Raw genomic sequence first — 17,130 nt, forward strand, 5'->3', positions numbered from 1 at the left:
CCAGCTCGCCGAACTGGATGACGCCGATATCGCAGTATCTGGATCAAGGACAATTGCCCGAGGATAAGAGAGAAGCTCGGAAGATCACGTGCCGAGCACTTCGGTACGAACTTCATGAAGGAGTCCTCTTTAGAAAGTCTTACCTCCAGCCGTTATTGCGGTGCGTAGGACCAGAAGAGACGGACTACATCCTCAGAGAAGTTCATGAAGGATCGTGCGGTAGCCACATCGGAGCCAGAGCTTTAGCTAAAAAAGTTCTGAGATGGGGATATTATTGGCCAACCATGGTACAAGAGGCAGTGCAGCTCGTCAAGAAGTGTACGAAGTGCCAAATTCATGCAAATGTCCCAAGGATGCCGCAGACCGATCTATACACTATGCAAAGCCCTTGGCCTTTCATGCAATGGGGCATAGACATAGTGGGACCACTTCCTCAAGCTCCTCGGCAAATGAAATTCCTTATCGTTGCCGTGGACTACTTCACGAAGTGGGTGGAGGCTGAACCATTAGCTACGATAACGAGCTCAAAGGCATTGGATTTCGTCTGGAAGAACATAGTGTGCCGATTTGGCATACCCCACATCCTCATCTCGGATAATGGGACTCAGTTCACCGACAAGACGTTCAAGAATTGGTGCCAAGAGCTGAACATTCAACAGCGGTTCACTTCGGTCTCCCATCCCCAAGCAAACGGACAAACGGAAGTAACGAACCGGATTCTGGTGAAAGGGTTAAAAGCTCGGTTAGAACAAGCCAAAGGACAATGGGTAGAAAATCTCCCTCAAGTCCTATGGTCCTACCGAACTACACCCAAAACCTCCAACGGTGAAACTCCGTATAGCCTGGTGTACGGCACTGAAGCCGTAATTCCGGTGGAGATCGGCGTACCCAGTCCCCGAACTCTAAATTTCTCCTCAGAAATGAATGACGACGGACTGAGAGCAGAACTAGATCTCGCCGAAGAAAGAAGAGAATTGGCGTGCATAAAAGCAGCCAAGTATAAGGAGCAAGTAGCCCGGTATTATAACCAAAGGGTGAAAAAGCTTCAATTTCAAGTGGGAGATCTCGTCTTGAGAAACAACGAAGTAAGCCGAGCAGAAAAGCTGGGCAAACTCGAACCCACATGGGAGGGTCCATATCGGGTGTCCGAAGTCCTCGGCAAAGGGTCTTATAAATTGACTCACATGTCAGGAGAACAAGTACCCCGAACATGGCACGTCTCCAACCTCAAGAAGTACCACTTGTAAGAGACAAAAGTCCGGTCAGTCCGTCTCGTGTCTAGTTCGGTCATAGGGGTATGTGTTTTTATTTGTTTGTTTTTTACTTGTACCTTTTACTTGTCGTTTTTTAAAAGGTTTAAAGTCTTTTTCTTTCGTCTTTTTCATTTTTTCCCTATGTGTTTTGTCTCTATGTGCTTGTCGTCTCTTACAAATGGTACCAAGGTATATCGTTCTTTAAAGACTGATCCCCTTTTTAGATCGATTATTAAAGACTATTGTGAGTCCAAGCTTCTAAGGAGGATGTAAGACCACAATTCAGCTTAACAAGCAGTCCGTCTGAAACGAACTGCAATAAGCCAACGATTGTGCGTCCAAGCTTCCAAAGAGGATACAAGACCGCAATTCAGCTTAACAAGCACTTCGTCTGAAACGAACTGCAATAAGGGAAAGTCCGATCCACGCGATAAACCTCGCCGAATTAGGACGACCAAGTTCGGTCAAAGAAGTTTACCTCATAAGACCGGGGACGACCATGTCTAGTCAAAGAGGTTTACTGCATAAGACCACTTCGGTTAACTGGGAAAGTCCGATCCACGCGATAAAACTCGCCGAATTAGGACAAGGGAAAGTTCGATCCCGGCGACAAATCGCCAAATTAGAACACAAACCAAGTCCGGTCAAAGATGTTTATTTCATCAGACCAAAGACGAGTCCGGTCAAAGATGTTTATTTCATCAGATCAAAGACGAGTCCGGTCAAAGATGTTTATTTCATCAGACCAAAGACGAGTCCGGTCAAAGATGTTTATTTCATCAGACCAAAGACGAGTCCGGTCAAAGATGTTTATTTCATCAGACCAAAGACGAGTCCGGTCAAAGATGTTTATTTCATCAGATCAAAGACGAGTCCGGTCAAAGATGTTTATTTCATCAGACCAAAGACGAGTCCGGTCAAAGATGTTTATTTCATCAGACCAAAGACGAGTCCGGTCAAAGATGTTTATTTCATCAGACCAAAGACGAGTCCGGTCAAAGATGTTTATTTCATCAGACCAAGGACCAAGTCCGGTCAAAGAAGTTTACTTCATAAGACCGAGGACGAGTACGATGAAATTTTTTCGCTAAGCTGTAAATACAGTGTTAGAAGCGAAAACAAAATTTCATTTTTCAAATCTTGTTCGGCATACAACTTAGCTACCCTACAAAATGGCATTACGCTATTACAAAGGACTATTCTACTGTCCAGGGTTGCTGAAGTTAAGCCACCTATCTGCAAAATCCTCTGGAAGCCGAGTTCGGTTGTTCCGAGCAGATGAAGAATAAGCAGGTCGACGAGATGCTATCCTCGACCCAACGCCTCTTCCCCGAGCCCGAGAAGTCCTAACACCTCGGCGATGAAGAGTCTCTGCAATAAGCATCTGCTGATCTTGCTCGCTCATAGTCACAACTCCTCGGCGAATTTCAGTCCGTCCCTGTCTTGACGATTCCGGTTGCTCCTGAGCCCGTTCTCGTCTTGACGTTTCCGGCTGTTCCGGAGTTCGTTGTTGGCTGGGAGTAGGATTTTGAACAAGGGAACCAGAGGTTTGATCTGGAGTGCGAGCATCTGTTGGCGCGATATGCCGAAGGAATCTTTCTATGGAGGGGCGCCGAGAAAGAACAATGTTGTACCGAGAAGCCCAACGCCGCAGTGATGTCACAACTTGTTGGCAAGCCGGGCTCTCCAGCACATTGTTCATACGGAGTACATGATATTCCTCCCACAGTTCGTCAACTCGACTCTGAACATCTGATATGGTCATTCCCCCGCGCACACGGATGTAATCCTCATACGCAGTCCTCTCAGCAATGGCCGTATTCAGCTCGGCCTCCAGATCTTTCTTATCGGACTCTAAGTCCTTGATATCGGCATCCAGCTTCACTAAACGAGCCAGAAGCTCGTCATTTTTCGTCTGATCGGCTATAGCTCTTCTCTCAGCTTCGTCCAAAGCCGAAGAGTACAGCCGTTTCCAGTGAAGTATCTCCATCTCCTTGGGTACAAAGCAGCTATATTAGTTCGGCAGCTGTACCGAGCAGATAGTAAAATACAACAGGAATAAAGGCGAGTACGAAAAGCTATACGAAGACAAGTGTAGAGAATTTTTCATTCACAAGGAAAATTTTTTACACTAGGGCTTCAAGGCCATTTTACAAGGAAGAAACTAGACTAAGAGAAGGGAGACGAAATCATACTCCGCCAGCTTCGTCTCCGGCTCCTCGGTCTGGTACAGCTTCTTTCTCCTGGGCTACCTCAGCCTCAGCCTCGCCTCCTGCCGGCCTCGCCTCCGCCTCCTGATCGGCTTCCTTCTCCGGATGCCCGGCCTGATCGACTTCGGCCTCCCGCTCCAGCGGCTCGGCCTCACCCTCTCCGTGGTAAGTCGAAGCGGGTGAAACGGGTCCCACGGAGGCAAAGATAGCCTCCAGGTTCTCGTCCCGATCAGCTCGACAACTCCGGACTCGGTCTGCAGAAAGCAGGACCGAAGATGAAGCGAGCTCCTCAAGGAGCGGCAGATTCTGAAGCCGAGCTGCTATCTCTCGGCTGTACAGAGGCAGCACGACGTCGGCCCCCTGCTCGCCCTTATCGGCAATTAGCCTTACCAGACTACCGACAAAGGCCGAGAACTGGCTGCTCAAAAAGAGTTTCTCCGTGTAAACACGGAGAGCCTCCCCTTGGGCAACCACGGCAGCAGCATCGCTCCGCTTCGCCTGCTCTCGCTGGATGACGAGCTGGTTTTTGGCAAACTGAGCTTCATCCTGGGCCGAAATCCTAGCAGCTCTGGCCTTCTCAAATTTAGCCTCAGCCTGTTCGGCCCGATGACAAGCAGCCGCCAACTTCCTCTGCATCTCGGCATAGTCATTGGACGCTTTGGAGAGTTCGACGGCGACGAGCTTGGAGAGCATATCGTTCCTCTGAAAATGAATAAAGAAAAAAGTCAACAAAGGGACCACAAAAAATACAGAAAAAAAAGCAAGGCCAGAAAATCAAGAAGAGAATTCACCTCGGCGAAGTCCGTGGGCCATAAAAACGGCTCACAGATATGTTCCGAAGGAGGCGCCAAGACCACGTCTTTCTCTGGCGCTCTCGGGGGCTTCTGGGCCTTCCCCCTCCCCTTTGCCGAAGTTGACTCCGGCTTCTTCGGATCCGAAGAGGTTTTTTGCCTTTTCGGAGTCCTCTCGGCATCAGACGCCGAGCTGGTGGTTTTCGGCCTCTCCGGCTCCTTGGACTCCGAAGATTTTCGGGTAGCCTTGTTCAGCATGTACACTGCCAAAAAGCAAGAAAGCAAGGTTAGTTTTCTTCGTTAAAGCAGTAGAACATAAAGGTAAAGAAAAATCCTCACCCTCGGCCTCTTCGTCCGAAGACGAGATGTCGAACACGACGTCGCCCTTGACGAGCTCAGACTCCGTGTATTGTTTCCTAACTACGGGAATCTTGTTGAGCTCGCCATCGAGCTCGTCCAACGGTTCAAGCCGAGGGTGACGGATCACGGACTCCGGCCCTCTCCAGGGAAAACTAGGAGCCGCGGTCCTATCATAAAAAAAGAAGCGGTTTTGCCATTTCGGCCACTTGGTTTTGCAGAATGCCCTAAACGGCTGTAAGGGGATCAAGTAAAACCAAGATCCCTTCCTTTTAAATTGGAAAAAATTAAGGATTGCCCGCAGAGACAGATCCTTATCTAACCTACGGAGTTCGGCAGCAAAAGCCGACAAGTGCCTCCAAGAGTTCGGAGTCACCTGACCTAAAGGGAGTTGAAAAAAATCAAGAAGCTCTACAAAAGGTGGGGGAAGAGGGAAACGAAGCCCGCATTCTAAGCAGGCTTCGTAAACGGTGGCATAACCCTCCGGCGGGTCGTTAGCCCTATGATCATCGTCGGGAACCACCGCCTTCCCCCCAGGAAAAGAGTATTTTTCGTAAAGGGATATCACAGTATCCTTACTCAAGATACTGTGAAAATACTCTACGGTCTTCTCCCCGGATTCTTTCCGGCTAGAAGACCCCTTACCCCCTTTTCTACCGCTACCAGACTCAGTCGAAGAAGAAGCAGACATGGTTCTTACTCTTTGAAAGTTTGAAGAAATCCTGAGGAAATTTTTGAAAGCGGAAGGAAATTTTTCACGCAAAAGATAGAGAGTGCAGAAGAAGCCAATAGCAAAGGTGTTCAAATGATGAAGAAAGGCGGTATTTATCAGATTTGGAAAAGATTTCAAATCATCGCACCGTTTCATATCCCACCTTTTCAGGATTCGACGGCCGGATTTTACTGTCGCATTTAATGCCGCATTTAATGCAGTCACGCGCAGGGCACGTCCCCTGACTTCAGCCTCCCCCGTCCCCTTTTTCAGAATGCCGAAGTGACTCGCTTCGCCGAAGTGATTCACTTCGCTTTTCGGGGGGGGTAGTGATGGGGTGCGTACTAAACAAGCCCAACAGCAATGACGGCCCATCAGCCCAAAGCCCAAGGAAGAGTATGAGTTCGGCATTACCAAAGAGTTCGGCCTCAGCCTACAGCTCGGTAAAAGCCAACCTATCAAGCTCTGCTCTCAGATCGGCAACCAAAGCAGGAGTATGAGTTCGGCATTACCAAAGAGTTCGGCCTCAGCCTACAGCTCGGTAAAAGCCATCCAATCAAGCTCTGCTCTCAGGTCGGCATCAAGCTCTACTCTCAGATCGGCAACCAAAGCAGTTCGGTCTCAGTATTCGACCGAACAAGGAGTTAGTGGACCCATACAGGATGTCCAACACACCCACTACCACGTGGTGTCAACTCAGGCCACGATCGTAGGCCATGACCTACGCTACATCCACGATCTTAGGCCATGACCTACACGACATCCACGACTTAGGGTGGTGATGCAAGCCACGATCTTAGTTCAAGATATAAATAGAACTTAGATCAGATAGAAGAAGGTTAAGCTCTCTAGAGATAAAAGACCATATAGCAAATAGCAAGTTTGTATTTGTAAGCTGTAGAAAACAGATCAAGCAATACAACTCTGCCCCCTTTTCTTCCCGTGGACGTAGATTTACCTCAGTAAATCGAACCACGTAATTTCTTTGTGTCATAATCTTCATTCTCTACCAGCTTTTACTAACATCAGAAATTCGCGGATCCATCAACATGTGACATGAAGTATATTTTATACGAAGTTTATGTATTCAAATAATTGGGTGTCATAAACTAAGCTCAGTACATTAATAGATTGCTGTAATAATTGATTATCAGGTTGTGTTTGTAATGATTATATAGTAGGAGCATTATTTGATGTACTATATGTATGTAGTAATATTGAGGATGCAATGATGGTACGTCTTGTATAGACTATAAAATAGTCACACGTAATAGTATTATTTTTAATACTCAAAGTAATAGTAAATAAATAATTGGTTTATCAAGATTGCCGCCTAAAACAACATCTACTCCATGATAAGAGCTTTAGTAGTAGTACACTTATAAGTTATAACCGAGTGATGTTAATATGGATGTATAATACCAGAGCAGCTAGTCAGCTACTAATGTTGCAGTATTTTGTTACGTGGCATATTCAAAGCCATTGTGTGGTTAGTGAAGATAATAATTAATAGTACTATATGTATCTGAAGAATACTTTACTGTTTTTAGTTTGTTGTGTTTGGTATAAAGTATAAACAATAGGAGCAAGAATATAAGAATAAAATTGTTTGTGAGGAGGTTATTAAGTTTGAATATTGCCACATTTCCACTCAATTTGGTAATACTTAAAACATTTATCCTTACATTTTTGTGTTCACAGTTCATACCGTTTGAAATAATAATCTCACTAAAATTAAAACATACTCCATCAACATATGCGTAGAATTATGTACTACGTGCCTTTTTCTAATTCTTTGTTTATTCTTTATGTGATTCGATTTAGTAAGGTTTGTTTTTGCATGAGTAAGGTTTTGGCGAGTATAGTGAAATGAAGTACTCATTTTACATACTACTTATTTGATATCTTCATAATCGAATTGAATCACATGGTTCAGCCTTTGATATACTCCACATAGTATTTTCTTTTTACAAGTATAGTTTCATTATATTTTCTTTACTCTTATAGAGTGGAGTGAATATTGAGAAAATACGTTCACATGGGAGCATCTGCAATAGTGCGGATGTCTCGACGGACGTCATCGGAAGGCCGCGGATACCTCACATCAGCGGCGGACGTCCGCATCCGTCGATCCGTGCCTAATGGCGGACGTCCCGCGCGAACTTCTGGCACGCCGGTCCGATGTCCGGCAGGACATCCGTCATTGCTAATGCTCAAAGAGAATGAGAATTTTGACATTTTCATTGAAAAAGTAATTGGTAGTATAAATCTGAACTGAAAAAACATCTCGAAATTTGCAATGTTCATGTGGAATTGGATAGAAATGTGAGGTGAATTTCATGTCCTATAAGAGCATTCACAGTAGTGCGGATGTCCCGGCGGATATCCCAAAAACACCTCTTGCCACGTCATAAGGATTAAGGACATCCCACTGCACAGTGGCGGACATCCCAAAGGACATCCCGACGGACTTCCCACAATAATAAAAATTCACAAATTCACCAAATTAAACAATTTATGGAATTAAAATTTCGACGCAAATACGGAGAAATTGCAACCACTTTATTTAAAAAAACATATATAATTATTTTTAAAAAATTACATAGTTAAAAAAAACCGCCGTCTCACTCCTCAGATTCCCCACCGCCAGTACCCTCGTCGTCCCTGCCGGTAGTCCCCTCGTCGCCACTCTCCGCCATGTCTCCCAACCCCAAATCGCGCCTCATACTGTTGATGATATCCTTCAACGACGACCTGTAATGGCGATCGGTCGATGTCCGCCATTCAACCATTGCACGTAACAGGGTTTCATGTTGCGCGATGCGGGCGAGTGAGGGGAGCTCGGGATCGTTTTGGGTTGGAGCTGCCGATTGGGCCTTGGCGGACCCACTGGCGCTTCCACTCGCCATCCGCGCCGCGGACTTTTGCTCCACCGGACGTCCGCCGGGACGGGCGCCATTGTGATAATAACTCCAATTTCATGTAATCAAATAAAAATTAAAATCTAAATATCCAAATTAACTTTTCCATCTTATGCTGTATTCCTTTTTTCACTCCCAAATTCTAGTAGTAGTACTAGTATTATGAATACTTTTAGACATAATAATCTATTTTAAGACATACTCGGATACTCCTACTATTTTAAGAAGAGGGAACATCATTTTTGGTCCACGAACTTTGCCAAAGTATCATTTTAGGTCCGTGAACTTTGAAAATATCATTTTAGGTCCGTGAACTTTGAGTTAGTATCATTTGAGGTACTTTTTACTATTTCCAAGTTTTTTTGGACGAAAATACCCTCAATACCTTAAAGTGTATATATTTTTAATAAATTTATCATATACTCATAATTTTTTATAAATATCTTTACAATATATTTTTGACAAATTTTCTAAATATAATTTGACCTTAAATATTATCACTTAATTTTGTGACATGCAAGTAAAATTGCTTCTTCTATTTTTTATATTAATTTTTTTTAAAATTGAATAAAGAACTTTTCTTTAATAATAAAAAATTGAATAAAGATCTTTTTATAAAAATCTTTACAATATATTTTTGACAAATTTTTTAAATATAATTTGACCTTCAATATTATCATTTAATTTTGTGACATGCAAGAAAAGATCTTTATTCAATTTTTTATTATTAAAGAAAAGTTCATTATTCAATTTTTAAAAAAAATAATATAAAAAATTGAAGAAGCAATTTTACTTGCATGTCACAAAATTTATTGATAATATTTAAGGTCAAATTATATTTAGAAAATTTGTCAAAAATATATTGTAAAGATATTTATAAAAAAATTATGAGTATATGATAAATTTATTAAAAATATATACACTTTAAGGTATTGAGGGTATTTTCGTCCAAAAAAATATAGAAATAGTAAAAAGTAACTAAAATGATACTTTGACAAAGTTCACGGACTTAAAATGATACTTTTAAGAATTCACGAAAACAAAAGAAAATATTAATTCACCACCTTTTAACCCAAAATCCCTAAATTGAATTTTCGAAGCCCTAATTCCCCTGTCAGTACAGTCAAAGAACGGTAGAAAACGAAGCCTCTCAAATCCCACCTTAATCTCATCTTATCCTCAAACCACCACCATCTCTCATCGTTTTTCCCCGGAATACATCAGCCGCCATGGACGAAGTGGAGCTGAAATGGGACCAAATTTAAGCTGAACGGCCGTAGCGCCGCGGGTGCAGAAGTAGTAGAATGCAGTGCTAATTTAGAGAGAAAGAGCAGACATTTTGGTTAGCTCGTTCATTTTAAGTGCTTAAATTTACCAATTGTGTGTGTATTGGGATATGGCTATGCTGCTGCCAGTTCGTTATGTGATGCGATCGCATGGTTTAAGCTCCGAGGCTTCTGAATCATCTAAATTGTTCACATGCAGTTGTAAAAGAGATCAGATTTTCAATAAATTGGCTTCGAATCCTAAAATTGAATGCGTGAAACGTATTGAAAGGATTCATTGTGATCGTTCAAAACTCAAGGCATTGGCCACTTCAGATGTTTATGTTGCAAAAGCCTCGGAAAAATTAGCAGCATATCGGTTTAGGACTGAGTTTGGTGGTCGATTGAAGGTAGTAGTGGAAAAGATGTATAGTAACAAGTATGGAGTTCATGTTGAATTGGAGTCACTGCAGCTTCTTGAGGGGGAGGAGGAGCTAGTCATGATTTGGGGGCTGTTCACAGCTGATTCACAATGTTTGATGCCGTTAGATTTCCAGCAATCGAGGGTTGATGGCCAGTGTGAAACTCGATTCGTGGGAGGTGCTGTTGAGTTGGATTTTGAGGCGGATTTAGCACCGTTCTATCTGTCGTTTCTACTGAAGTCCGACTCTGGTTCTGATTCAAAAGTTTCGATGATCAGAAGCCACAGGAACACAAAATTCACTGTGCCGGTTGGTTTTGGTGCTGGAAATCCTTCTCCGTTAGGGGTTTCCTTTTTAAGCGATGGATCAGTGAACTTTGCTTTCTTCTCGTGCAATGTGGAAAGTGTTGTTCTGTGTCTGTATTCAAACGCAACAGCTGAGAAACCTGCTTTGGAGATTGATCTTGATCCGTATATCAACCGCTCTGGTAATATTTGGCATGCTTTGCTATATAGTTCTGCGCCCTTTGTGAGTTATGGTTATCGCTGCAGAAATGGTGTTGGTAACAAAGAGCATCATGTGTTGTTGGATCCGTATGCGAAGGTTATTGAAGGGCTTGGTTTGAATCAGCCTCGAAAATGGCTTGGGAAATTGTGTGAGGAGCCTGCATTTGATTGGAGTGATGAAGTCCGCCCCAATGTACCGATGGAGAAGATGATTGTGTATAGACTGAATGTTGCACGTTTTACCAAAGACAAGTCCAGTAAGTTATCTGGTGGCATTGCTGGAAGTTTCTCTGCTATTTCTGAGAAATCGCAACATTTTGAGGATCTTGGTGTCAATGCCATCTTGTTAGAACCAGTTTTCCCCTTTGATGAGCAAAATGGTCCTTATTTTCCCTGTCATTTCTTTTCTCCGGCAAGCTTGTACGGACCCTCTGGAGACCCGTTGAATGTTGCTAAATCGATGAAGGAGATGGTCAAGAAGCTGCACTCCAGAGGAATTGAGGTTTTGCTTGAAGTTGTCTTCACACATTCTGGTGATGATGTTGGAACCCTTCAAGAGATTGACAGTTCTACAAACGCGTTAAATTGCAACCACCCAACTTTTCAGCAATTAGTCTTAGAGAGTCTACGTTATTGGGTGACTGAGTTTCATGTTGATGGCTTCTGTTTTATAAATGCATTTTCTCTGACTAGAGGTTCGCAGGGCGAGTTTCTCTCGCGCCCTCCCTTGGTTGAAGCGATTGCTTTCGACCCTGTACTTGCAGGAGTCAAGATAGTTGCAGACTCATGGGTTCCACATGGTATGGCGACGAAGGAGGTGGGGTTCCCTCACTGGCAGAGATGGGCAGAGATGAATTCAAAGTTTAGCATCGACGTGAAGAACTTCTTGAGGGGCCGTGGCCTCATCAGCGAATTTGCTACACGTCTCTGTGGTAGCGGGGATCTGTTCTTGGCAGGACGAGGACCTGCATTCTCTTTCAATTATGTCACGAGAAACGCAGGGCTCACTCTACTGGACTTGGTTAGCTTCAGTTCAAGTACTGAACTGGAATCGGAGTTGAGCTGGAACTGCGGGGAAGAAGGAGCCACGAACAAGAAGGTTGTGCTTGAGACGCGGCTTAAGCAAATACGCAATCTCCTCTTCACACTGTTCATCTCCCTGGGTGTCCCCGTGCTCAACATGGGAGACGAGTGTGGCCAATCCACCGGAGGCAGCCCTTCTGCTGCTGACCGGAAACCTCTGGACTGGAACGCGTTGGGGTTAAGCTTTGGCGCTCAGATCAGTCAGTTCATTTCGTTTCTGAGCTCGCTGAAGATGAGGCGAGGCGATCTTCTACAGAGGAGGAGCTTTCTTGAGGAAGACAGCATCGAATGGCACGGAAAGCAGCAGTTGCCACCGAGATGGGATGATCCAGCCTGCAAATTTTTAGCCATGACTATGAAAGCTGATGCAGGATCAAGCTACGGTGACTTGTTTGTCTCCTTCAACGCTGCTGGTCAGTCGGAGAAAGTAGGTCTGCCACGCCCTGCAGATGACGAGACGACTTGGGTGCTTCTGGTGGATACGGCGCTTCCCTTCCCGGAGTTTTTCAGCGATGAAGGTGTTCGGCTCGAAGAAGATGAGACGCTGACATATGAGATGAAGTCTCACAGTTGCATATTGTTTGAAGCTCGGAGGCTGAGCTTGTCTTGACTCTGCTCTATTTATGCTGCACATATATAGGTATTACATGAGAGTCTTTGTATACATAAATGTTAAAACCATGTCTTGTAACATAAGGTTTGATCTATTTGAACCATTCCCTTGAAATTTTGAGCTTTAAACTCTTTCTTCTTGGTGTCGCAATAACCAAAGAATTATAAGTAGTAAATATTACGTGGATAAATGACAAATATTACTGGTATTTCACAAGTGTGTAAACTGACAAGGGATCCAAACAAAAACTAAAATTTTCCTTGTCGGGTTAGGGCGGCAGCTGTGAGGATTGGGCTATTTGTCTCAAGATTCATTGTTATCTTCTTCACAAATAATTCCAATTTTTCTAACAATGTTCACAATTTTTTTTTTTATTTTTTAAAAAATATACTGTAGAAGGTAAGTTAAAAAATCATGGGATTAAATCCTAAACTATATTACATTACCAAAAATATCCTAAACTTTCAATGACACTAGTATATTAAAAATAGTAAATACAACATTGTATGTGTTTATTAACTTTTTAGATTGACAAAGTACAATGTAATAATGAAAGAATCATTTTTATATTTCTTTGTTTTCTAGTGAAAATTTGGACTTTATAAACGCGAATCAGCATGCCGTCCAAAAATAGATTAGCAAGAACAAAACTGTTGCAATATCGATAGTTTTTTTAGAATCTTTTATTGTTATTATCAAAATGGCAGGTCATCTTCTTTAAAACACTACAAAAATTAAATATAAACTCCATAGAGAAAAAAGAAAAAAGAAAATAAAAAAGGTGAGGAGTGAGTAGGAGTAGCCATTCCACCAAACAAAAAGTCGCAGCCGTTGATGAAATAACGCGGGAGTCGACGAGTATTTGGAAAGGCCGATCCGCGTTTCTTCCAAATCGCCGACTCCTAAATTTTCCCTTTTCAACGCTTTCTCTCTTTCTAACTATTCAATTTTTCCCCTTAATTTTATCGCACTTACAAAGGGATAAAAGCCAATAAACCATCCCCAAACCCTACTAAACTGGCGTTTGATTTCTCCCCCTTTTCGATCTCCGATTTTCTCGCGTCCTGTGTAATTCTAGTGGAGTTTCCTATTTTTTTCTGCTTAATTTGATTCATTTTTTAATTTGACATGGCCGATCGATTTTACGATGATATGGAGATTACGCTGTCCTCTTATTCCATACATAGCAACGGTGAGCTTCGTGGATCGCGGTTCAGCTTGTTCGCGATGATGATTATTCGCGCTGATTGGTTTTTGTTTTTTATTCTGAATGTTTTAGATGATTACAATGAAGAGGATGAGGAGACCGAGGGGGAGTATGAGGACGAGGAGGTCAACGATGTTGAAATTGGGGGGAAATCGGAGGAACTGGCGTGCCCTTTTTGCTCCGAGGATTTTGATGTTTTGGGATTGTGCTGCCACATTGATGCCGACCATCGCATGGAGGTTAAACCCGGGGTAAATTCGATATTTTTTGCTCTTTTTCTGGTTTTGGGTGGTTTCTAATCAAAAATTTATTGCCATGTGGGAGTACTTTAGTTGTGATTATAACTGTTGTAGTAGTAGCAGCAGCAAGAGGGAGTGATTAAGAACAAGATAGCTGCCTTGTTGTGTTTAAAAGGGTGATTTGGTTCATTATTAGTTGCAGAAACAGCTTAGTTAGTATAGTGATGTGTGTTTTGGGGATGGGTTTGCATTTTGAGGGTCAAGGATAAGGCTAGTTTCTATTTGAGTGGCAAAGATGTCAAAAACTGTTTCGAATTGATAGTGATGAGATGAAAGAGAGCTGATAGACTGGAGTGGTTTTTTAGCTGCCAATGGCGGAGGTGTGTACTTTCTTGCTTTGGAGAATGGGGGATTCTAGTAAATAGTGGATAGATGTAAAGAAAAACTTTTTTTTCGTTGCAAGTATGATTCTTGCTTGCTGAATATTAGGTGGAAGTTGGGTCATGCAAGGTTTGCTGTCTTGGAGTGCCTTTTAGTGCTAAGAGGAATCTTTGATGTATCTCATATAGTGTTTCATTTGTTTCCAGATTTGCCCTGTTTGTGCTGTGAAGGTACGGATAAACATGGCTTCACATGTGATTACTCATCATGAGAGTATTTTGAAGATATCCTTTGAAATGTGTTTACATTCTTCTCTTTGTTTATTTATCGCATCTGAATTTCCTCTGTTGATTGTTGAGTTATTTATGAAGACTTACTCGTTATGATAAAAGGTTACCTTAACTTACTTATACGCTCTCTGCAATAAGAAGCATCGTAGCACTCGCTCTCGTTCATCAATATATCTACTGCGGAAGGAATTGCAGGAGAAACATTTACGCGCTGTTAAGGAGTCTCCTTCTGTTGGTTCTTCCTCTAATGCAGCAGCTGATTCCATGCTTTTGTCGTTTGTCAATAGTCCTCAACCAGCTTACAGACCCCAAATCACTGAAGCTGCTTCTCCGTCTGAAGCAAGCTTATCAGGAAAAAATTCCCATGATGACTCTTCTGAGAGGTAAGCCAATGGTTTTTCATCTCAAATTTCATGTTATCGAACCCCATACAAATTAAATGAGAATGTGATCTTTGTCCAGCAGTGAAAGAGGATCACCTTATAGCAACTTAATGGGGAAATGATTACACAAATTTTTACATAAGCTGTTAACATAAAATGTTACTGCGTTCTTAGATTTTTGTAAGCCATCTGTTTACATGTAGAGTAGAACATAGAGCTTATGCTAATTGATTAGTTATTCCTCTGTGATATAATGTTTTTGATGCTGGGGAATTCATCTGTTCTCCATATATAGTATGTTGCAGATGGATGTAATTGGATTGAACTTGAAAAGGGTTTGCAGTTTGAAAGTAGGTTTGGGATCCTAGATGGTGGTGTTGCATATATCCTGCATATACTTAGCTTTGTATTTTAATATGGGAGTTCTATCAATTAGCTCTCTGTTGCTTAATGCGAAGTTGCAAAACTTCTTATAGAAGTAGAAATATTTGGCATTATAGGTCATAGGCAATTTTTTGCACCATTCCATCCACGTGCTTCAGTCACTCAGTGAAGTAAAACAATGCTCTTGATTGACCTTTGTTCCTTTAGCTCTAGGACATTAAAAAGAGTGTATTTATAAGAGTTAGATATTGGTAAGAGGTCTCCAGAAGCCTTCAAATAAAGGTCTATCTCTGTTGCTGCTGGTTTCTTGTTTCCCTGTTAGAACCTTCATCGAACCATATTCTTGCCGGAGAACCAGTATAATGATGAGTATTCTTGTCACTTTGGGACTTGCAACACAATTTTATTTAATTTTTAAAAGCATGTCACTAGGTGCTACTTACATGTAGTGGATTAGAAATCATCTATTTGGTTTTCTGTTGCTTCAATCACATATTTATCTGGAGTATATTGTTTTTATTGTAGTGAAGTTCTTTCCATAATCCATAGTTGACGTTGGATAGAGCAAGCCTGTGTTGGTTGGTAGCAGTGGGATTGGACATATCTTATTTGTACCATTGACCCAGTATTTGGATGTTACATCAGCTAATATGATCTAAACTATTGAACTAACATCGGTGAAGATGTACCAAGTGCGATCAACATATTCTCCTAATGCATCAGATGTGGTTCTGATTTCCGAACTCTTAACATATCCTCTTATGTGCTTGTCATTGCAGATTTCCACCTTCTCTGTCAACAGACAGGAACAACGAGATGGCCAGAAGGTCAGAGTTTGCACAGGGATTGCTGCTATCCACCATTCTGGACGATTTGTAAAACAGCCTGGTATGCTCAAAGCTTCACTCGTGATGCCTAATTATTGACAGAGAGGCGATTGTTGAACTCGTGCACTGACTCTTTGTGATTTTAACCACATCTTGCCTGTGCAATTGAACGTGATCGGAGACACAATAGTTTCAGTGGTCAGTTAGATGCAGCTCCTTATATTGACTGTGTTGGTCCGATCGTCGTGAGCTAGTTAGTGTATGGTGTAATAATGTAAGCAGCTAATGTATTGTGATAAGACCATGGTCAGCTGCCTGCTTTCTTCTTTGTAGGTTATTTTTATCAATATACATTTTCACGAGTAAAATTGAAATTGTGATTTTGCATCTGCTTCAGAGGATGACTTGGTGGTATTGTTAAAGCATTGCCTTGTAACCTTGCTCACTTTCTTATTGATTTATCCAATAATCAAATAAATATTTGCCATGTTTTGATTTTTTTTGTTCATTTGGGAATATCTCGAATCTCCTTTTTCATGTAATAGTAAGACTGGTTGTTTGAGAGATTATTCTTAAATCATAGCCTGAACCCTGTTTCCATGGTGAATTTCTAGGCATCGGAACCATTAATATGTACATACAATGATGCAATTTGAGTATGTTTTTTAAAGGGTGAAAGATCAAACATAGAATATTCCTAAACTGTACCAAAATTGTTACTAACTTTTAAGTGTGTTATGAAGATATAATATAGCTAGATTTGTAATATTTTTAACTAAATATGTACAATGATAACAATTTTCAATATAAATTTATAATAATTCTAATTTTGTACTGTACTAGATATTTTTCAGTGAACAATGAAGATATAATATAGCTAAATTTGTAATACTTTTAACTAAATAAATACAATGATATCAAATTTCATTATAAATTTATAATAATTCTAATTTTGCCCAAATTATTTAGTACTATTATTTATTTATTACACTCGCGGATTATCCCCCTTTCGGCCTTTCCCTCTGTCTATTGGAACTTTGGAAGCTTGAAATTTATTAGCACTATTTTCAGAACCAATAGTTCTTATATCTTGTTCTTCTCATATTCATCTTCTCAATAAATAAATAATAAAATAAAATCCTTGTTTGGTTTTTTTGTTTACTTTTTTTTTCCTACAAAATCACCATTCACGATTTGTCATTACCTTAACCGCAATTACTCAAACCCCAAATGTATTCGTTAGAGAAAAGTCGTCTTACAAGCTAGTTACTCTTCATCATCAAAAA

General features: G+C 41.5%; 2 protein-coding genes across 4 annotated transcripts; both read left to right on the forward strand.

Moving 5' to 3' along the window:
• The first annotated feature begins 9,350 nt into the window (after positions 1–9,350).
• Positions 9,351–12,261, forward strand: LOC121750590 (isoamylase 2, chloroplastic-like). The gene has a single exon (XM_042145148.1). The coding sequence runs from the start codon at positions 9,641–9,643 to the stop codon at positions 12,128–12,130; it is 2,490 nt and encodes an 829-aa protein (XP_042001082.1). The 5' UTR covers positions 9,351–9,640; the 3' UTR covers positions 12,131–12,261.
• Positions 12,262–12,926: 665 nt separating this feature from the next.
• On the forward strand, positions 12,927–16,331 carry LOC121753027 (protein DEHYDRATION-INDUCED 19-like). 3 transcript variants are annotated; one of them, XR_006040332.1, is made up of 6 exons: positions 12,927–13,325; positions 13,413–13,591; positions 14,167–14,244; positions 14,374–14,633; positions 15,543–15,709; positions 15,797–16,331. XR_006040332.1 is itself a non-coding variant. In XM_042148162.1 (5 exons), the coding sequence occupies exons 1-5, from the start codon at positions 13,262–13,264 to the stop codon at positions 15,568–15,570; spliced, it is 609 nt and encodes a 202-aa protein (XP_042004096.1). In that variant the 5' UTR covers positions 12,927–13,261; the 3' UTR covers positions 15,571–16,331. The 3 variants fall into 3 exon arrangements, 2 of the variants coding, with proteins under 2 accessions (XP_042004096.1, XP_042004095.1); XM_042148162.1 differs by having other exon boundaries at positions 15,543–16,331; XM_042148161.1 differs by lacking the exon at positions 15,543–15,709 and having other exon boundaries at positions 12,929–13,325.
• The last annotated feature ends 799 nt before the right edge of the window (positions 16,332–17,130 follow it).

The sequence above is a fragment of the Salvia splendens genome, chromosome 10 (genome assembly GCF_004379255.2).
Source record: "Salvia splendens isolate huo1 chromosome 10, SspV2, whole genome shotgun sequence".
In the NCBI taxonomy this organism is placed as follows: Eukaryota; Viridiplantae; Streptophyta; class Magnoliopsida; order Lamiales; family Lamiaceae; genus Salvia; species Salvia splendens.

Coding starts and splice junctions, on each gene's coding strand:
- LOC121750590 (XM_042145148.1), top strand. CDS start 9,641: ATGGCTATGCTGCTGCCAGTTCGTTATGTGATGCGATCGCATGGTTTA.
- LOC121753027 (XM_042148161.1), top strand. CDS start 13,262: ATGGCCGATCGATTTTACGATGATATGGAGATTACGCTGTCCTCTTAT. Junction 13,326..13,412: donor TTATTCCATACATAGCAACG/GTGAGCTTCGTG, acceptor TGAATGTTTTAG/ATGATTACAATGAAGAGGAT. Junction 13,592..14,166: donor GCATGGAGGTTAAACCCGGG/GTAAATTCGATA, acceptor ATTTGTTTCCAG/ATTTGCCCTGTTTGTGCTGT.